Source organism: Sus scrofa, chromosome 1 (assembly GCF_054392235.1).
Source record: "Sus scrofa isolate SSC_HxYL_T2T_F1_AM1 chromosome 1, Sscrofa_HxYL_maternal_Yorkshire_Landrace_v2.0, whole genome shotgun sequence".
Classification (NCBI taxonomy): domain Eukaryota; kingdom Metazoa; phylum Chordata; class Mammalia; order Artiodactyla; family Suidae; genus Sus; species Sus scrofa.
The window spans coordinates 232,484,900-232,507,126 of NC_139383.1; the positions used below are offsets into that span (position 1 = coordinate 232,484,900).

The 22,227-nt window shown below is 41.2% G+C and overlaps 1 protein-coding gene across 4 annotated transcripts in view; it reads left to right on the forward strand.

The window, feature by feature from the left end:
• The window catches only part of PGM5 (phosphoglucomutase 5), a 203,367-nt gene that overhangs the window by 7,232 nt on the left and 173,908 nt on the right, over window positions 1-22,227 (forward strand). For all 4 annotated transcript variants that reach the window (XR_014822672.1, XM_003121933.7, XM_084987596.1 and 1 more), the window contains exons 2-3: window positions 13,219-13,381; window positions 20,549-20,695. Coding sequence is in view for 3 of the 4 variants with exons in the window: in XM_003121933.7 (XP_003121981.4) it covers window positions 13,219-13,381; window positions 20,549-20,695 (310 nt within the window). In the remaining variant the exon portion in view is untranslated. The remainder of the gene's footprint in view (window positions 1-13,218; window positions 13,382-20,548; window positions 20,696-22,227) is intronic.

Here is a 22,227-nt window from a genome sequence, read left to right on the forward strand (position 1 = left end):
ATCTTTTGGGCCCTGGCCACTCTTCTGTTAGACGATAGTGACATCAGTGCAAGCTGTAATAGGATTTGAATAGGATTATTTGGGAATAATAGGAAGTAAATGAAAGGGTCTAAATTTCCCAGGGATTTTTAAATTGAAGGTAGAAAGCTAGGGGCTGCAGTGTCCTTTGTTAGCCTACAGCCTTGACAGCTAATTGCAAACACTCAAGATTTGGCCAGTGTGCCTTTACTGTTTATACTTGCATAGCCAAAGGGAAAGTTTTAGGTTCTTTCATCTGACTTGACCCTCATTAGTTATGAATAAGAGGATATGTAGAATATACACAAGACTTGTTAAAATCCACATTTTCTGAGCCTTTAAATATCTTTCATCTCCTACGTTGCTAATGACGTCAAATTTTGCAGTCATGCTTCTATTTGTATGAAGAAAAAAAATTTTAGGAACATTCAATCCCCAAAGAAATTCTTTTTCTTGGCATAAGGTCACAGAAAATTTTATTTCCTTTTCCAAGTCCCTACTAATAGGTGTTTTGTACAAATAGAATAATTATTGCCTTTTTTTTTCTAATGAGTCCAGTTTTGTAGATAGGGATATCTAGGTACATTTAGGTGTTTTTAATAAAAAAGTGAAAAGAATTTGAAATCATGGAACCACAGTTTATTCTGCTGGGCCCAAGACCCCACAATATTCTGGGAGGAGGGTTTTAACAATCTACCATGTATGAAAAGCTTTTTCAAATCAATATGAAAATTCAAACAGTTTAAAAGAAATACTGTCAACAACCTACTACAAATGCATGAAAAGGTTATCAGCTTCATTAATAACCAAAGAAATGCAAATAAAAACAATCCATTAATTGAAAAGAAAAAAAGGAAAATACTCAGAGCTGGTGTAGGTGCTGGAAAATTGTCATGTCTTTACACTGCTGGTGAGGGTTAAATTGATACAACTTTTTGGTCAGGCAGTTTGGCAGTATACATCTAAATTAAAAGAATACTTGTCCAATAATCTAGGAATCCCTCAGTCTAAGACTCTATGCTCTAAAGTTTCTAATATAAATGTGGAAACATTTATATACAAAAACACTCACAGCAGCATTTTGCTAGAGAAAAACTTGGAAACCATTTGTATGTTCAGCCATAGAGAACAGGTTCATAATTTATGATACAACCTCACCAGGAATGCATGAATATCCATAAATAATGGAGCTAAGTCTATACGTGACATGAGAAAGAGGTGGATGAGAGTCGGTTAAGAAACAAAGCAGTTAATAGAAGATCATGTGTAACACGATCCCACTTTTGTGTTTATAATTAGTCATCAAAAGTAGGGTTGGAAGCACATGGTTCAAACAGTTAACAGTGAATATATATCTGGGTACGTGGGTGTGTATGATGGTGGGGGAAATCACCTTTCTACTTCATGTACTTGGCTTTGTTAAGTAATCACGCACGTATGTACACATGGCTTTCATAATTAAACTCATCACTGCAGAGTGGTGGAGGACAAATGAGAAGCTCTGAATTTGCATCATGGTACTACCGTGTGCAACATGTATGACAGTGGTGAAAGTCACCTATTTTTCTGGGGTTTGTTTCCTCTTTTATAAAAATAGGAAAAGTTATAGTACTTGCCTCTCATATCCTCCAGAGCTTTGGGGACTACTGAATGAGGTAATGGATTATTATCAATTATTTTATTGATTCACAGAACACTATTATTACCAAACCGTTTTCCTCTGGTCAAAATAACAGAAGGACATGTGCACATCTGCTGTTCATTCTCACCTTACTGATGGAAGGTGCCTGCCCAGTGGTGATCACAGTTGCTTTCATAGAGGTTCCTCTTGGCATCTGGCATTCCTGCACACTGCTGGCTATGGCTTGGGTGGCGGCTGCTCAAGTCATGATCCTCGCCCAGCACATACGTGCACACACACACACACACACACACACACACACACACACACACACACACACATGACACACACACATGCACATACAAATACATGTGTACACACAGCCTGTCACGGTATTTGAGGTGGTAGCAGCTGCTCTGGCACAGACTTTAACTCAACATAAGGGACTTTTTATTATTTTTTTTTTTTGCATGGTCTCTGCATTGTTTTCTGTTATTAATCAGACAAGTCAATGCTGTGCTTTTCAACCTTAAACCTTTCTGAGGCTTAGGCTGTGTCAAGAGCAGACCCACCCGCTCTACCCAAATCATTGCCTCCAACTGAGGCCAGATCTTAATCTGCTCATTTCATGAAGATTTTCAAGCCTAATGGACTGGGCCATGTGAGAGATTACCGAGAGGAACAGACCACGCAGAGGCTAAGGGACTCCACGCTCATCTGCCGAGTAGTATGAAAATGCACAGCTGCAAGCTCTAGCGATGCTTTAAAGTATTTTGTCAGGCTGTTTGTCAGGGTGCCTGTTCCTGCAGCCTTGCTGAATGTTTGGTTAGAAGGCATAATCTTTTTTTGGACAGGCTCTCCCAAATGTAAAGTGACAGATGCTAATGTGGAATATAATACAGAAGACCCAGCTTTGCTGTCATAAATAACAGTAAATTGTTTAATCTTGCTGAGTTGTAAATCTATGATTGCCAGAGGTCTTTAGTTCACTGGAACATAGTATAAGGGATGGAAGCACTTAGCAAATGGGCAGTAATTATTTCCCAACCAAACAGATACTGGTCTGATGGAATTTATTTAAATATCCATACATATGTATTTTAATTGATTGTGACAACTACTCAGAGAAACACATAGCTATAAAGAGAGACTGAGATTTTTCTGGGACAATATAGACACCTCTATAGGAAGATGTGTATGAATATATACATTCCATCTATAAAGGTGCCAAAAATACTGAATTTTTTCTTTTGGGTAAATATATATATGTGTGTGTGTGTGTGTGTGTGTGTGTGTGTGTGTGTGTGTGTATTCATATATATTTTTTCTGTTTACCTATAAAGGTACCAGATGGAAAATGTTCTTAAACATTTAGGTAGCTAAGCAACATATGTGTCTGCTCATGTGCACAGGACACCCCCCTGCCGAAGACAGATCTTCCCTTGATATATTCAAAAAGAGAGTAGAAGCAGAGTCCCAGATGTCAGAAATATTTGAAGACAGCGTAGAGTTGAAGGAGATGACTGAGTGTTCCCTAATGACCTATGTTTCTACGATAATAAATAGAACTTGTGTTGGAGTTGGATGGACCAATAGTAAGAAATATAAGCAGTATAAATCCTACTCTTCCAGGCAGGAGTGGACCTTGCGTGAATAGTGTCTGCTGTGAGCTCAGCAATGTGGGTAAGTTAGCAGCCTGCATGGGACATACCAGTGGACAGTGCAAGTCAGAGGCAAACATGGGGCAACGAGAGAAGATCTGGGCTATGATAAAGTCACAGACATGGTCCTGTCACTCCTCACCATGGACTTCAGCCGTTTCCTAGAGAGCAGGTTTGGTGGTTAAAGAAAGAAGACATTGCGCTTATATAGGCACTTTGCAACTAATTTTCTATTTAAATAGTGGCAAGCTACCTTCAGTTTAACTTATGTCGTGATGTGGGTTTAGTCCTTAAGCATTTTTTAGTTTTGCGTATAAAAACTTAGGTAAAAGAATACTTTTATATTGGTCAATAAACCATTGTCCATTTAAGTAATGAAAGTCCATACAAACACTAAAATCGTGCTGTGGAAAGATGGTTAGTAGCATGGAAAGGCAGACTCCAGGGAAGGACTCTGATATATTACATGAAAGATGTCGACCACACAACAATCTTTTTTTGTAAAAGTATATAAATACGTAAATGAAACAGATGGAGAGAGAGAGATACATTGCAACACACAGACAATGGGTAGACACCAGAATGTTTATAATGATCATTTTTAGGTTTACAGATGATTTTCATTTTCTTGTTTGTATATACTTACTAAATATCTTATGTATATGTCATATATATGATACAGTAATTAGAAAACCACTGCAGGTTAGTAAAACAAATTCATTCAATTACTATGTATTAGAAATTCATAATTAAGAATTAAGAAATGACACCAGCAAAGAAGGCAAGGGAAACATGTTGAGAATTTATTGAGTACCACACACTGAACTAGACCTTGGCTATGTTCCTTTTTCTCACCTTCCATCTTTTAGTTAACTAAATCAAGATACAGAGGATTTAGGATCTTGTCCAAAGTCACATAGCCGATAGGTGGCCAGTCCGTTTTGCCTCCTTTCCCATTGGATACCAAAATCTCAGCTTATCTCAGGGCATTCAGCACTGCCTTCTTGATCCAGATAGATATAATAGTTTTTATTCTGGTATCCAGTTGGGTTGGTCACCTCAAAAATGGCAGTAGACATAGCCCTTTCTTGCTTCTGTGAGTCAGGTTCTGTATCTGAAAGTAAAGATTTCAGTATTTTTCAAGACAGATAACACCTAATAGACATCAGAAACATGAGTTCCAATTTCATCACCCCCATTTTGCACCCAAGGAGTGCTAGATTGCAGGATCCTCTCAATGAGATCTTGACAAGTGGGGGGCTGATTGAGGAACAGAACTGGGGCCAAACTTCTAGATGCCTGCAACTTTTCTGCACCTGTTCAGATGTTAGGAACTGAATGTGAAATCCATCTTGGTTTGGTTCAAATGTGCTCTCACCTCTCACCTTCCAGCCCCTGAGTGTGTATGTACAGACCTCCAGGGGAACAGGCAGCTGAGGGTGAGCTCGGTCACTCCCATTTGGTCTCCATGTAACAGAGCATATAACTGTACAATTATCCACGTGCAAACGGAGAGGTCCCTTGATGTTTGGATAACCACATGCATGTCTTGAGTTTGTTATTTCTCAAAATTCCACTTGGCTCTCTCCTGCTGACTCATGTACGGCTCTGGTCAAGGGCTGGCATGCCTCTCTGACAGCTGGGGCTGAGACACTGAAGCCCGGCCATCCATGGCAGCTTGGCTCTGGGCTTTCTTCATGATTTTTGTTTTATGCTTAATGGAGGAGACAAGAAACAGGCATCTTTGTATATATGACTTCCCATGTGCTTCGTAGGTGGATGTGGCCGTGGCTGTGTGGTCCTGTACAGCACTTTCTCTGCGAACCATCAAGGAAGTTTCTGTTTAGTGCCCTCTTCACTCTCCCTGATTCACTTTGGGAATTACAGGGATGTGACGCAGTAAGCAGGGGATATTGAAGGATGTCATGCTTACTTCTTTTCTCTCTATGGGGCCCTTTCTTTTTTAAACAACTTATTTAAAATCTAAAATCAAGTCATAAAGGGGGGATCTTCTTTAAGGGAATTCACATATGAACACAATCCTGCTTTCATTGGTCTTGGGTTACTGGAGGGGAATTATTTGAAATCAAAATTCTGTGTCTACTCAGAGATTCTAGCCTCGGGGTTTCAGTTGTATATTGCTGTACTCTAGGACTTTACTCTGAGCTAATTAGAAACTGAACTCATGCAAAATCTAATTTAGAAGAGTAGTTATTAGTGTTCTGAAAAGAGGGAGCCATCAGAAATAAAGTCATCAAAAAGTTCATTGTATGTGGCACGTGATGTTAAGAATGGATGTGCTGAGAGAAAGCTTCATGAAATCAGGTTTCCTCTTTCTTGGGACACTGGTATGTGGCATGTAGGGGTGAAGATCGATTCTTGGGGCACTTGCTATGCCCATTCATGGGTGGAGTACACAGTGATACAATCGAGGTGAGGTTTATCGCTTATATCTGGAATATAATATACAGCACAAAGGAACCTTTCCACAGAAAAGAAAATCATGGACTTAGAAAATAGACTTGTGGTTGCCAAGGGGGAAGGGGAGGGAGTGGGAGGGACTGGGAACTTGGAGTAAAGAGAGCAGAATCTTGCCTTCGGGATGGATTAGCGATGGGATCCTGCTGTGTAGCACTGGGAATTCTGTCTAGTCAATTATGATGGAACATGTAATGTGAGAAAAAAGAATGTATACATGTAAGTGTAACTGGGTCACCATGCTGTACAGTAGAAAAAATATATATATATAAATAAAAGATAAAAAAAAAAGAGTTGGTGGAGGGCACTGGCATCCAGTTAAAAGAATAGACTCAGAGAGATTATAAGTAACCACACTGAGGGAAATGATGCACACAGCTCCCTGCAACATCCTCCCTTTCCCAAGCATTTAGAAGTCATGGCTGATGGGAGTTTCCATTGTGGATCACTGAGTTAAGAACCCAACATAATGTCCATGAGGATGCTGGTTCTTCCCTGGCCTTGCTCAGTGGGTTAAGGATCCGGGGCTGCCACAAGCTATGGCATAGGTCTCAGAAGTGGCTCAGATCTGATGTTACTGTGGCTGTGGTGTAGACTGGCAGCTGTGGCTCCAATTCAACCCCTAGCCCCTTTGTGTAGCCCAAAAAAGACAAAAAAAAAAAAAAAGGCTGAGTGGGAACAAGTTCATAATGGGTGTGTGTATCTGTGTATCTCAGAAAGTGTGTGTCTCACCTATGTGTCTTTAGCCACCAGTGTGACAGTGTTCTCCTGGCTACCTGTGGATGCTGGGTGTGTATCTGTGTGCCTTCTCTGTGTGTAAGTGGCAGCAGATGAAGATCTACCTTGCCCCCTTTCCTGGTGGGACTTGAAGGACGTGTTCCTCAGTGGCAGTTAAGCCCACCCAGGTTGGTGCACCTTCTGCCAGACCAGGTGGGGTTCCCTCCTCCAGCCAAAGATAGACCATGGGAACGACAGTCCTCCAGTGTCCCTTGGGGAGGGTCAGAGAAGGGGCAGCAGAGTGCCATGGCTCAGACCTCCCCAGGCTGCGGTCTGGGTTTCACTCCAGGATAAAAGTCAGATGCTGTCTGCTCCAGTGCTGTAAACAAAACCAAAGCCAATTATGTAATCAGACTATCTTTTCCTTGCAAGGTAGTGGTCTGCTTAAAGTACCCCTAAGACTTTTTCAGAAAGTGGAAGTGGTAATTTAAGGGAATGAATTTTGCATTTGGCCGGAGGGGAGGCTATTGGGGGAAGGCAATAGCATGATTTGAGTCACGTTGAATTTCACAAAGAGTTTATATAATCTCATTTTAAGTGAATTTTCCTGACTCCAAACTCTCTGGTCTTTGCAGATGAAGAACCAAGCCTCAGAGAAGCAACATGATTCAACTTGGGTCAGGGGTACAGCCAACACTCATAACTAGATCTTTTAACTTTAGATTGGCTGCTTTTTCTTTACACCACAGGGCCTTCTGAAAGTTATATTTCTTGGATGAATACTAGATCTTGAAAGTCCTAGCTTTCCGGATGACATTTGCCTTGGGCTAACTGGGAGAGGGAGAGTTCACAGAAGAGGAGAAAAGGGACACACACACAAGGTGATGTGTACACAGAGGCAGAGATGAGTGAGAGTGAGGGTTGGTCTCTGCTGTGGGCAGATGGGCAGACGGAGCCCTCAGCGGGGGCTGTAGCCAGGTCAGCCTTGATGAGTGGAGGTCCACATTGCTGAGTCCATGCTTGACCTCCCTGCTTGCTGCTGTGGCCACTTCATTCACAAGCCCTTTGGGTGGCTGGGGAAAGAGGCTGACGGTATTAACAGGACTCGTCAGCCAACCTACTTGATTATCCTCCTCTGCCAATGTCCCCTTTGGTGACCACTCCCACGGGACATGAATTTTCTCGTGATTTCCCATGTCTGACCTTGAAGCCTCATCTCTCACCCCCCTGTATCTCCTCCAGCACTTCTTGCCTCTCAGAAGTCCCTCAACTAGAGTTACATGCAGTGGCCAGCACTGCCTCATTTTTTTTTTTTTTGGTATTGGTGGGTTAATGAGCAGGTCCACCCAGGTAAAATTTTCAGATAACTAGAATTTCTGTTAATTCTCTGGTTGTAGCCAAAATGCTTCAGGTTGGAATTTTGTCCAAGCGTCTTTTCCCTCTCAAATCTTAAACACAGTATACGTTATCTTTTCAAAAAATAATTCAAGTTTAAGAAGACAAAAATGTATGTATAATCTCTCCTGTTTTAATAAACTCTGCGTATTGATTTCTGTATTTTTCTAAGTGCTAGGCCCAAAGTATACATAAGTACACTGCTGTAATAGCATACAAGTTACTTAAAGTTCTGCATTTCTGACTTAGCATTAAAGCATTGTCTTTGTTCCTTCTCTACTACTTAAGAAAATATAAGTTGTTATAGCAGATAAGCCTGAAACATAGATGATTGTTACTGTTTTAAAAACAGTGGAAATTTATTTCTCATTCCCATGACAGTCCAATGTGGATCTTGCTTTTGGGCAAAGACTCTTGTCCATCCAATGAGACAGGGACCCAGGTTCTTTCCATCTTGTGACCCTGACATCTCATCCAGCTGCCTGGTCACCCATATTGATTCTGTGGAAGGGGAAAAAAGCTGTGAGGAGAAGGTGTATCTACTCCTTAACATCTTTAGCCCAGAAGGAACATGCATTACTTGTGTTCTCATTCTCACACGAGTTTATCACTTGTTGTGATAACTGGTCACGTGACCACACCTAGACGCAGGGGTGGCCTAGAAAATGTAGGCTGGGCCAGCTGCTTCTCAGCAACAACTCTGTCCTAGGGAAGGGGAGTATAACTTTTTGTGGATTGTGCCCCAAGTCTACCACGGTTGCACGATCTTCATAAATATCCTTTTAGATGGCTGAAGAATATTCTATAAGTGATACCTCATACTTTATTTTATAGGTTCTTCATTATTAGACATTCATAAAGATCGCCTTTAATTTTTTTACCTCTAATAATACCACTATAGGAAATGTCTGCACCTACATATCTTTTCTCCCTTTAAAGTTTATTTCTTTAAGAATAATTCTGAAAAATGAGACAGAAAACTATGAACTAAAGTTACAGATATATTTCACATTTTTGTATCTACAGGTTTATACCTTGAGAGCAGTGTTCAGTGAGAACACTTGAGAGCAGGGTTCTCATGTCTTGAGAGCAATGAATTAGTTCATTGCTGTAACGACAAGGTCTGCTAGTTTTGCCTATTTCATGGTAAAACTCAATAAAATGAGTTGCAAGACTAAATTCTAACAAAAGCATGTAGAACTGTCATGGCTCTGGGTAATAATATGAGTTAATTGTTGTCCTGTGTCTTTCTTATCTTGATAAATGGCACCACCATCCATCAAGTTATTAAAGGTAGAAGCTGGGAGTTGACTCCTTTCCTCACTGCCCTTGTTTGAGTTATTTTTTGTGTAAGAAGTTATGACAAAACCTAGTGGCTTAAAATAACAACACATATGTATTATTGCTCACAGTTTCTCTGGGATGGGAGGTAGGTTTTTCTGACTTTGTCGCAGTCACATATTGGTGGAGGCTTTGTCGTATGAAGGCTGGAAGGGTTGGAGGATCCAGTGCAAGATGGCTCCCCTACACGCCTAGCAAGTGGGTGTTGGATGTTGGTGGGAGGCCTCAGTTTCTCTCCATTCAGGTGGCTACACTGGGCTCCTTGAGTGTCTTCATGACTTGGTGGCTGCTATCCCCCAGAGTGAACAATCCAAGAGCAAGGCAGAAGCGGCAGTGTCATTTATGGCCCCACCTTGGAAGTCCCACACCATCACTTCTGCAACATTCTGCTGATCACCCAGATCTGCGTTATGCACTACTGGAGGGGACTGACTGCACCAAGGCTTGAATGCCAGAAGGCAGGGATGACTGGGGGCATCTAGGAGGCTGGCTACCATAGCACCACTCTTCTGCAGTTCATTCCCCCCACATGTTGTGTTCATTCTCCTTCCAAAAATGTATTCAACCATGATCACTTCCCTTGATGTCTTCTGCCGCTAGTCTAGTCCAAGACACTGTCCAAACTTAGTTCTGCTGTGATGACCCCCGTCTGATCTTCTTCCTTATGCTCTTGTCATTCTCTAATGCATTTTTCACACAATAGCCACTCATTCATCAGTCATTCATCTTCTTTTTGCTTTTTATGGCCGCACCTGTGGCATATGGAGGCCAGGCTAGGAGTTGATTCAGAGCTGTAGCTGCCAGCCTATGCCACAGCCACAGCGACTTGGGATCCAAGACATGTCTGTGACCTACACCACAGCTCATGGCAACGCTGGGTCCTTAACCCACTGAGCAATGCTAGGGCTTGAACCCAAATCCTCGTGGATCCTAGTCAGGTTCATTAACCGCTGAGCCATGAAGAGAATTCTATTTTTTTAAATTAATTAATTCAATATATATTTACTGTGTACTTACTATATGCTAGGTTGGTTCTATATTCTCAGAATATGGTGGTGGAAAAAACAAAGCCCTTGAGCTTATCTATAGTGGGAAATAAATAAAATGGATGATATTGGGGGGAGAAACTGTGTGTAATACAGAAGACTGAACAGGATACAGAAAATAGAAGACACTAGGGAAATTAGGGACTGATGGCTCCTGTACCATATAGGGCCGTCAAAAGTGCTGTCTTTGATTAGTTGACATTGAAAGAGTAACCCAAAGGACAGGAGGGGGCAGGCTTGTGAGTACCTGGGTAAGGGTGCTCTAAGCAGAGGAAGGAGCAAAGGTCAAGGCCCTCAGCATGCTTGATGTGTGTATGGAACAGCAAACCAGCTGTGTGAGGAGCAGAGGGAGGGAGGGAAGTGGAGAAGGACAGGTGATGGGGGTCAGATCATGTAGGCTCTGGTAGACTCTGAAGATTTTGACTTTACCTTGGGATGATGGGGGACAAGGAAAGTCATGGGAGAGTTTTGCTGATTTGATATGACTTGTTTTTTAATAAAATCACTTGGATTGCTCCATTCATGATCTTTGAAAATGTAACTGAGTAGTTGCCATTGTGGCTCAGGGGTAACAAACCTGACTGGTATCCATGAGGATGCTGGTTCGACCCCTGGCCTCGCTTAGTGGGTTGGGGATCTGGCATTGCCGTGAGCTGTGGTGCAGGTTGCAGATGAAGCTCGGATCCTGTGTTGCTATGGCTGTGGCATAGGCCAGTGGCTGCATTTCCAATTCAACCCCTAGCCTGGGAACTTCCATATGCTGCAGGTGCAGCCCTAAAAAGCAAAAAACAAACAAACAAACAAACAAACCCCAAAAACCAAACTGATATCAGGTTACTTCTACTGATTAAAAGCCTTCAATGGATTCCCACTGTACTTAGAATAAAATCCAAGCTTCCTTACCTATTGTTATTATTAAAATTTATACTCCATTATTGTCTATCACAGAACACTGCTGATTTTTTCCAATAGGTATCCAACTAATAATTATTACTACTATTATTAGGCTTATTTGTTTATAAATAGCCTCATCACCTTGAAAATATGTCTGGAGATGTTGTGGTGTGTAGGTCTTTCCATCCTAAATTTCTGAAGACTGCTTTGTTTTTGGAGCTCTTGTGTTTGTTCTTTTTAAAATATTTTTAAAAGATGTATCTTTTCCATTGTCATATTTGGTGGTTGACCTGCTTCTAGCATTGCTGTCAGTGGTGCCAGGGTCACTGTGCTGTTGAGCTGGACATAAAAGCTTGTTTTGGCTTCTGGACTACGTCAGTACTTCTCAAACTTTACTGGACAAATGAATTATGTGAAAGGAAGAAGGGGTGGGGTCTTGCTGAGATAGTGATTCTGATTCAGTAGGTGTGGGGTGGGCTTGAATTTTGTGGTTCTCCCAAGTTCACAGGTGATGCCCATGCTTCTGGCTCTTCGAGTAATGAGGGGGTTTGATCATCAAACTCACCTGAATGTTGGAATCACCTGTGGAGCTTTAAAAACTATCACTACTGGAACCCCACCCCGAGATTCTAATTAGTGTGGGAAACAGTCTTAGTATGGAGAATCTTCTAGGCATCACTTTTTTTTGGGCCTCTTTTTTTTTTTTTTTTTTAGGGCCACACCTGCAACATATGGAGGCTCCCAGTTCAGGGGTCTAATCGGAGCTGTGGCCACCGGCCTATACCACAGCAGCATGGGATCCAAGCCACATCTTCGCCCTGCACCACAGCTCATGGCAATGCCGGATCCCCAACCCACTGACAGAGGCCAGGGATCTAATCCAAAACCTCATGGTTCCCAGTCAGATTCGTTTCTGCTGCACCACAGTGGGAACTCCTAGGCATCATTAATGATTCTAATTTGTAGCAACATTTGAGAGCCCCTGGATTGGATGACATTGGGCCCTAGTTTATTTTATTTTTTCCCATCAACAAAAGTATTTCTCTTATTTTTTTCAGTGAATTTTATTATATTTATAGTTGTACAACTACCATCACACTCTAATTTTAGAACATTTCCATTGCAAACCCACGGTGCACCCCTCCCTCCTCCCACCTGTCCCCTTTGGTAACCATAAGTTTTTCAAAGTCTGTGAGTCTGTTTTTGTTCTGGAAATAAGTTCATTTCTGTCCTTTTTAAAAATTCCACACTTAACTGATATCATATGATGTTTGTCTCTTGCTGTCTAACTTCATTTAGTATGATAATCTCTAGGTACATCCATGTTGCTGCAAATGCCACTATTTCATTCTTTTTTATGGCTGAGTAATATTCCATTGTAGTGCTCTGCAGGGCCATGCTGCTTTCTCTTTAAAAATCAGTTTTGCAGCTGTAGAGTCTGGCCACACCAGTGGATGACCTCCATATCTCTGCTGGATTTTGCCAATGTCCCAAGCATGTGCTGTCACTTAGTGGCTGAAATAGAATTTCTGCCTTCAGGAAAACAGGCCTTCTGAGTACAGGTAAAATACACTTGCTGACGATGAGGTTATAGTAGATCAGGCCCCTGCCATGTGAGCTTGTGCTGAGGCAGAGAAGGAAGGTGAAGCAGAAAAGTGCTCTCTATTTTTTTCTTTGTAATTTCCAGCATGTGCATGTGCAGTTTCTGAACCAGTAACAAACTAAAACCTTGGGTGATTCAAGCTAACCCTTTGGTTATTAGAAGCAGGTATTTCAAGTTACTGAAAATCAGTGAGACAGATCCCATTTACAGGTTAATAACTGTCTACAAGATGTGGGTGTCCTAAATGGTCTTGGAGACACTGGCAGCAGAGACAACGCTAGAGCCAACCCTCCCCGACCCCACCTCCCCCCACCTAAAGCCCATTCAGTTCTTTTTGCAAGAGATTAATTAGTGTGTGATATCAGAGTCTGAGACATCTTCTTATTGAAATGGACTTCAATCTCATGTAACTGAATTGATTTTTTCCCCCCCTGGCTAATCTAGATTGGTCGACTGATTATTGGACAGAATGGCATCTTGTCGACACCTGCTGTTTCCTGCATTATCAGAAAGATCAAGGCAGCTGGTGGAATCATCTTAACAGCCAGCCACTGCCCTGGAGGACCAGGGGGAGAATTTGGAGTGAAGTTTAATGTGGCCAATGGAGGTATGTGGTTCAGAGTACACCTTAATTCTCATGATTTCTTCCCTCTTACATTATCATGGTTTTACAGTGACCCCCTGGTGGTCGACAGGCAAGGAGGAGAGGAAATGGTGCAGAAAAATCTAGTGAGGTGCCTGTATTGGTCAGAGTTCTCCAGAGAAGCAGAACCAATAGGACTTATGATAGTTCCTTTGAGAGATTTTTTGACTTTATGATGATGTGAAAGCAATATGCGTTCAATAGAAACTGTACTTCATTCCATTTTGAATTTTGATCTTTTCCTGGGCTGGCAGTGTGTGATCTGATTCTCATGATGCTGGGCAACTACAGTGAGCACAGCTCCCACCCCATCATGAGAGTAAGCAACTGATACACTTACAACCCTTCTGTACCCCTTCATCCATTCTGTTTTTCCCTTTCAGTACAGTATTCAATAAATTGCAGGAGATATTCAGTGCTTTATCATAAAATAGACTTTGTATTAGACAATTGTGCCCAGCTGTACTAATGTACATGTTCTGAGCACATTAAAGATAGGCTAGGATAAGTCATGATGTTAGGTGTATTAAATGCATCTTTGCCTTATCATATTTTCAATTTCCAGTGGGTTTATTGGGATATAACTCCATTGAAAGTTGAGGGAAGAATTCCCATCATGGTTCAGTGGTTAACAAACCCAACTAGTATCCAGGGTTTGATCCCTGACCTTGATCAGTGGGTTAAAGATCCGGCATTGCCATGAGCTGTGGCATAGGTTGCAGATGTGGCTTGGATCTGACATTGCTATGGCTGTGGTGTAGCCTGGTGGCTACAGCTTCAACTCAACCCCTAGCCTGGGAAGCTCCATATGATTTTGGTGTGGTCCTAAAAAGACAAAAAAAAAAAAAAAAAAAAAAAAGGAAAAAAAGTTGAGGGAGATCTGTAAAGAGATTTATTATAAAGAATTGGCTCATGTGATTATGGAGGCTGAGAAGTCCCAAGATCTGTGGTTAGCAAACTGGACACCAAGAAGAGCCAATGGTATAAATTCTGATCCAAGTCTGAAGGCCTGAGAAGCAGTACAGCTGATGGTATAAGCTCCAGTCTGAGTCCAGGTCTAAAGGCAGGAGGAGACCAGTGTGTCAGCTGGAAGCAGACAGAGAGTAAAGTCTCTCTTACTCAGCTCTTTGTCCTGTCCAGGCCTTCAGTGGGTTGGATGAAGCCCACCCATACTGAGGAGGGCAGTCTGCTTTACTCAGTCTGCTGATTCAAATGTCAATCTCATCCAGAAACAACCTCACAGACACACCCAGAATAACATTTAGCTGAACTTCTGGGCCATCCCTGGCCCAAGCAATTTGATGCATAAGTTTAAGCATCACGGTGCCCAAGGTGACATGATAGGGAAGTGGCATAACAGGCACTCAAACCCACTTGGTATCTTGGTCGTCTGCCTTCCTAAGCCCAGTGAAAGGGTTGAATTGTTGATGCTTATCTGACATGGAAGGGCTCTGTATTTTAAAGCTGAATGTATCCTCAAAGTCATTTAGATGATTCCTGTCATTTTACAGGTGAACATATCAGAGCCCTATGAAGTTGTTTGCTCCAGGTCACATGGTTGCTCAGGGCCAGACAGATGACTTCTTAGCATAAATCCTACACTCTGTCTTGTATGTCCTATAGTGTTGACTCTCTCACTGGCATGCTTAGAATTAGTTTGATTTTTCTTTTTTTCCTTTTTTTCTTTATTGGCTGCCCATAGCCCTTGGAGCTTCTGGGCCAGGGATCAGATCCAAACTGCATTTGTGAAATACGCCACAGTTGCGGCAACACTGGATCCTTTAACCCACTATGCTGGGCCAGGGATCGAACCTTGGTCCTGCTGTTGTAGAGATATGGCCAATCCCATAGTGCCATCATGGGCACTTCCACTTATATTCATATAAATTTGTAGTTTAGAAGTCCTAGTAGGGTGGAAAATATGTAAAGGGGTAAATTAAAAAAAAATTGAACATATATTAAGGTAGGAAGTATAATAAATGGATACCATGTTTCCATTACTTTGTTTTTCCATTTTGCTTATTTTTCCCCCAAAGAATTTTAAGGTAAATTACAGCATGAAGATATTTCATACCTAAATATTTTTGAATGCATCTCTAAAATAGAGACATATTCCATGTTAACTACATGATCACACCTGACAAAAATAACACTAATTCTCTAATATCATCTAAAATCTAATCTACATTCAGAAGTCTCTCCCAAATGTTATCTACATCTGTTTTGTTCAAACCAAGATTCATCCCAGAACCATGCATTGCGTTTGGTTGTTAAGTCTCTTAAATCTCTCTTAAGCTACAGCACTGAGTCTTTGTGTTTACATGGGTGGAAGCTGAATTCTTACCAACAGCAGTTATCACTATGAAGTATCCCTGGCCCCAGGGGGAAAAAAGCACATCCGGAAGGGAAGGTACATGATCAACACCACCACCCCCCGCAGCCATTTTGGACCTTATCCAAAAAAAGAAAATTACTCACTCGCATCAAGTGTTTAAAAGACACACCTTACAAAGAGCCTCGTTTTTGAAGGTATGATCCAAGAAACTGTTTCACTATAAAGCACATCTAGGAGCCACATCTAGTCTTGCAGCAGCTACTGAATATTTCAAGAAAAAATATGCAGGTATTCTATACAGGGATAACACAGGTCATCTGATGGACTCAAAATGGCAATTTGTAGAGAAATGTAGCATAGAAGTTGCCAAACTAAATGCTGTATTTAAACTTTGAACTAATATCTAACTTTGTATCTTGCAAGTGCATCTTAGCCATCTCTATAACTTGTGAGGATTAAAAGGAGAAGATATTTTTTAAATACCCATTTTGTAGGCTAAATTACAGATTATGAGACCTTTTCAATCATGTCCTAAATAGGGGGAAGGGGTTGAACTTGTCACTTGCCTTTAACTATTTAATTAGTTCGTTTAGTTAATAAGAATTAGTTTAATTCTTCATATTTATATGCCTTCATTAATGAGACTAACATTCCTAATGGCATAGAGAGACTCAGTTGGTTTCTTCCATGACATCCTTCATCTGAAGTTGCAGACATTCATCTCTTCTACTGGGTGTCATGCAAATGCGCCTTACACAATAAGTCAAAAGGCTGAAGAATTAAATGTGTGTAGAATTAGCTGGCACATCCAGAGAAATGGGAAACATCTGAAACTATATTGCTTTTAGATTATTTAGAAAACAGGACCATTTTAAGCATGTTTTTAAGTAGAGGAGAAGATGCTGGAGGACAAAAGGACTCACTAACAAAAATACTGACTTTTTGGAATACTTACGGCATGCCAGGCTCCATACTCAGAACTTTACCTACGTGATCTCATTTCATCCTCAGAACAACCTGATGAAGTCACCGAGAATGAAAATGAATTTAAAAACTTTACCAGTGTCACAAAAACTCAGAAGTTGCAGAGGTCACTGGGAACCAGAAGTGGGCAGAACTTCTGAGTAAGAAGGCAAAGGTGGGGAAAGAGGCACTTTGAGGGGAACAGAATGGAAGTTTTGGGAAAGAGGTGTCTCTAACTCTTCAAAAAAAAAAAAAAAAAAAAAAAGTAAAGAAGTTCCTGTCATGCCACAGTGGAAATGAATCCAACTAAGAACCATGAGGTTGTGGGTTCGATCCCTGGCCTCGCTCTGTAGGTTAACGATCCAGCATTGCCAATACCTGTGGTGAAGGTCACAGATGCTGTGGCTGTGGTGTAGGCCGGCAGCAACAGTTCCGATTGGACCCCTAGCTTGGGAACCTCTATATGCCATGGGTGTGGCCTTAAAAGGACAAAAGACAAAAAAAAAGAAGAGATGTTGCCTGCCAAGATAATGGGGCAAAGTTAGAGAAGGGACTTGGGATAAAAAGAGATGTTTTCTGGGAGTTTCCTTCATGGCACAGTGGAAACGAATATGACTAGTATCCATGAGGATGCAGGTGCAATCCCTGGCCTTACTCAGTGAGTTGGGGATCCAGAGTTGCTGTGAACTGTGGTGTAGTTTGCAGATGTGGCTCAGATCCCTTGTTCTGTGGCTGTGGCATAGGCTGGTGGTTGTAGCTTCAATTCGACCCCAAGCTTGGGAACTTCCATTTGCCTCAGGTGCAGCCCTAAAAAGCAAAAAAAAAAGGAAATAAAGAAAAGAGATGTTTCCTAAAAGGACCTCTGCGAAATGTGTTGACAGTTCCCAAGGAGCTGTGAGGGCCAAAGTGACATTCATTAAGCAGCCTCATTCTTTGGGAGAGCCAGTTTGCATAATTTCACCACTTCCCTCAGCAGTGTATGGAAGAGTCTGGGAAGGGCAGCGGTGGAGCAGACACTGGCCATGTCCTGGGGTTGGGAGGAGCAGTGTGGGCATGGCGGGGCATCAAGACGGCTGGCAGTTGCTAAGAGTGTCTGTGCTGACATCAGACTATTAGGATTCAAACCCAGCCTCTGTCAATTACTAGCGATGTGATCTTGGTTAAGGTCACCTCTTCCAACTTCAGTTTCCTTATTTGGAAATTTAGGATAATAGTAATGCCTACTTCATCTACTTTTTGTGAGTGTGAAGTTCCGCAGAAGGTGTGAAATGTGGCATGGGTGAGTTTCAACAAATGTTGGCTTATGTTATTATGTGAACCAAGGCAAGGCTCAAATGCTTCCTGGGCTAAGAGAGCCATGACATGACAGTGGACTGCTGGCCTCTGGGATTAATCAAGTGATGATGGGCAGCAGTGTGGGAATGAGGAACAGGCTCAGCAGGGGGTGCAGACGAGGGTAGAAGGAAGATTAGGAATTTGTGGGCTGAAGACTTTCAGCTCTGATATTTTTGAAAGAAGGATTTTAAGAGACAATAATCCTGTATGACTGTACCAGGAATTGACTAAAATGAAGAGGGAAGTCAAGGGAGCAAAAGATGTCAGGACCTGGGAAGGTACAAAGGAATGCAGAGGATGCTGATGGACTAAGAGGTTATCAGTGTGGCTGGTTGAATGGCATTTAGCCTGCTAGATCGTTTTACTTTTGGAAATCGCTGTGCTTTGGCATACAAACTCAGATGGAGACTTTTAAAAAAGCAATGTAAACAGCCCAGGAACATAATGTGGTACCTGGGAGGCAGGGGGATATTCATGTATCATCTGGCCAGCATTAAAAAAAGTGCAAAAACTAAATAAGACTATTTATTTTTAAGTTTTGTGAAAGAATATAAAATGGTAAGGAGTGAAATTGAGAAAGACTCTGTTTATTTCTTTGTGGTCTTTACTTTGGCTATATAGGAAAATGTGTATTAAAATCTACTAGGTTCTTTATCGAAATGGTGCAAATTCTATTCCTTCCCTGCCGCCCCAGCTTTACTGAGGTGTAATTGATATATAAAAACCCTGCACACATTTAATGTCTGCAACCTGATGAATTTGGTCATTAGTCCTTTTTATATGTTCATTGAGCCTTTATTGGTGGTTGATAACAGTGCTATGCTTGAAGGCAGCACTGTGCAATAGAAATGTATTATTATTATTTTTTAAGGCCACACCCACAGCATATAGAAGTTCCCAGGCTAGGGGTCAAATCAGAGCTACAGCAGCCACAGCCTACGCCACAGCCACAGCAACGTGGGATCCGAGCCATGTCTGCAACCGAAACCACAGATCACAGCAATGCCAGATCCCCAACCCACTAACTGAGACCAGGGTTTGAATCCGCATCCTCATGGATACTAGTCGGATTCATTTCTGCTGCACCGCAATAGAAACTCCTTAGAAATATATTGTGAGCCACATATGTAAATAAAAATTTTCTAGTAGACAGATCAAAAGTAAAAAGAAGCAGATGAAATGAATAACATTTTGGGAGTTCCCGTTGTAGCGCAGTGGTTAATGAATCTGACTAGGAACCATGAGGTTGCAGGTTCGATCCCTGGCCTTGCTCAATGGGTTAAGGATCCAGCATTGCCATGAGCTGTGGTGTAGGTTGCAGATGCGGCTCGGATCTGGTGTTGCTGTGGCTCTGGTGTAGGAGGGTGCCTACAGCTCTGATTAGACCCCTAGCCTGGGAACCTCCATATGCCGCAGGAGCAGCCCTAGAAAAGGCAAAAAGACAAAAAAAAAAAAAAAAAAGAAATGAATAACGTTTTATTTAACTTAACATATCTCAAGTATTATCACTTCACCATGTTACTATGAAATTATGAAGGGGATCAATTCTGTTTTTCTACTAACTCTTTAAAATTTGGCATGTATTTTATAATAACAGCACATGTCAGATAGACTAGCTACATTTCATGTGCTTAAGAGCCACATGTGACCAGGGCTATTGAATGGGACAGTGTAGCTCTAAGGATTGGGATGTAAAATAAATCGACATAATTTATGTTCAGTAGAAAGTTATAATATAGCTGGTGAGAGTGATCAATGCACAAAGCTATCTATCTGTCTATCTACCTACTTATCTATCATTTATATCTTAGATCTTCTACTTATTTATTTGATTCCTAAACTTGTTGCAAAAAAAAAAAATCTAAAGTGGTTTGCGCTGAAATAAAAATTAAAAAGAAAGGAAAAACTAGAGGAAGACAACTATTGATTTCATTTAAAGCCTATCACAGCTTAATTGTCAACTTGACCTTGTGAGGATGTGCATCAGATATTTACAGTTAAACCTCTCTTTAAAAACTTGGGAATCACTAGAGAGTGTGAGTTGGGGAAAATAACCTATCCTGGTCAGCTTACCCATCAACAATGAGGCAGCAGACTTGGGAGTAGAAATTGTATTTTCTTTCACTAAGTGCACTTGGGGAGCTTCAGTTTAAATCTGGAATCCCTCACTTCTGTCAAATGCATATCCTGTTTGTGTCTCATAGCCTGAATAAAGCTGATGACATAACCGGGTCTCCCTGGCAGGTGCGAAACTATTTTTAGGGAAGATGTATCATGGCTTAGGAGTGGATTAGAACAAATAAACATGTAGGTTTGTGGCCTCCATGGAACAGGTGAGGCTGGCCTCATTTCCTTCACAGTGGATGGATAAGAAGTAGCGAATCTGATCGAAGTGGGAGCTAGTGACAATTGTCTAGAGAACAAATGAATCTTTCTCCTGCTTGGTGGATTTTTTAAAACAAATTTATTTTTGGTGGCATGTTATTTTCAAATTTTAGGTCCTGCACCAGATGTCGTCTCAGACAAAATCTATCAGATCAGCAAAACAATTGAGGAATATGCCATATGCCCTGACCTTCGAATTGACCTGTCTCGACTAGGAAGACAAGAATTTGACCTGGAGAACAAATTCAAACCATTTAGAGGTAATAGAGTATTCTGAAGAAGTCAGAATAACTCCGTGGATGGGGGTGTTTCTTTTCTTTTTTTTTCCAGGGGATTGTGCAGAGGAAAGCCATTGAGTTATCAGTCTTAGGAGTGGCACTTGATAAATAGATATAATCTGAATGTGGCGCAGAGAATAATGAGAGCAGCCAAGAAATTTAGAACTGGCAACTTTCAAAAACCACTTTCCAAACTCTATATCATTTTTGACATAGGGAATGTTTCACGGCTGTGAATTGCCAAAATATGTCTTCACTTTTCTAAGCAGTTAAGGTGAAGATACTGAAATACTTTAGATAATTGAGAAGAGACCTGACAAGGTAGTGGGGCTATTAAAATTTCCCATGGAAGGCAGCATTTCTTTTCCAGGCCAGAACCATGTAGTTTATCTTGATTCAATGCACAATGGTTGATCACCTGCTCTATACAACACTCCATGTTGAGAGATTTTACCTAAGAATTCACTAAGTACCAGATGGATGTAGGAAAATTGTTCAAGAATTAAAAAACCAGGATTGATAGACAGTGATGGAAGATAATATAAGAAAGGGACGTCTGTGTCTGTACGTGTGTGTGTGTGTGTGTGTGTGTGTGTGTGTGTATAAATATGAATGACTGGGTCAACTTGCTGTAAAGCAGAAATTGGCACAACATTGTAAATCAACTGTAATCTTTAAAAAAAATAAAAAAAAAACAAGGATGAAGTTGCCAAAAACATTATCCTATATTATAGATGAATACAATTTCTGAGTCCTCAAATTATAACTTTTCAATTTGTAGATTAATATTGAACCATAAACGATATTAATACCGTGCATATGCACATCATTTTTTTTCACCCCCTGCTTTATCATATTGCTTTTTCCTAGAAGGCATACAAGTAACAATAAAAGTAACATTTTTAAAACTCCTTTGGTGCTCCTGTAAGCTTAAATCCAATTTGTGTTAAGATGTTCTCTTTCTTTTACAAGTGATTTAATTTAGCAAAAAAAGTGAAATACCTGGCTCCTGGCCACATGGTATTTTAGAAACAGAAAAGAACTTCAAATGAACTGTTCTGAGTCACAGTGTTGGGCCAACTCTACCACATTTTTCTTGGAAGATTTTTTTTTTGGATGGTGGAGATTGGTTTTGTTTATTGTGGTAAGCAGGGTGGGGCAGGAGTTCCTGTTGTGACTCAGTGGGTTAAGAACCTGACATAAAGTCCATGAGGATGTGGGTTCGATCCCTGGCCTTGCTCAGAGGGTTAAGGATCTGGCATTGCCATGAGGTGCAGTGTAGGTCATAGATGTGGCTTAGATCTGGCATTGCCGGGGCTGTGGTGTAGGCCTGTAGCTGTAGCTCCAATTCAACCCCTAGCCTGGGGACCTCCACATGCCCTCTTGGAAGATTTTGAGTCAGTTCTTTGCTTAGCTAATGAGCAGAAATTAATTAAAAACTATGTGATACCTACTGGAAGCAATGGTTGCTGCTTTTATTAATCTAGTTGGGAGCATGCATACACACAGGCACA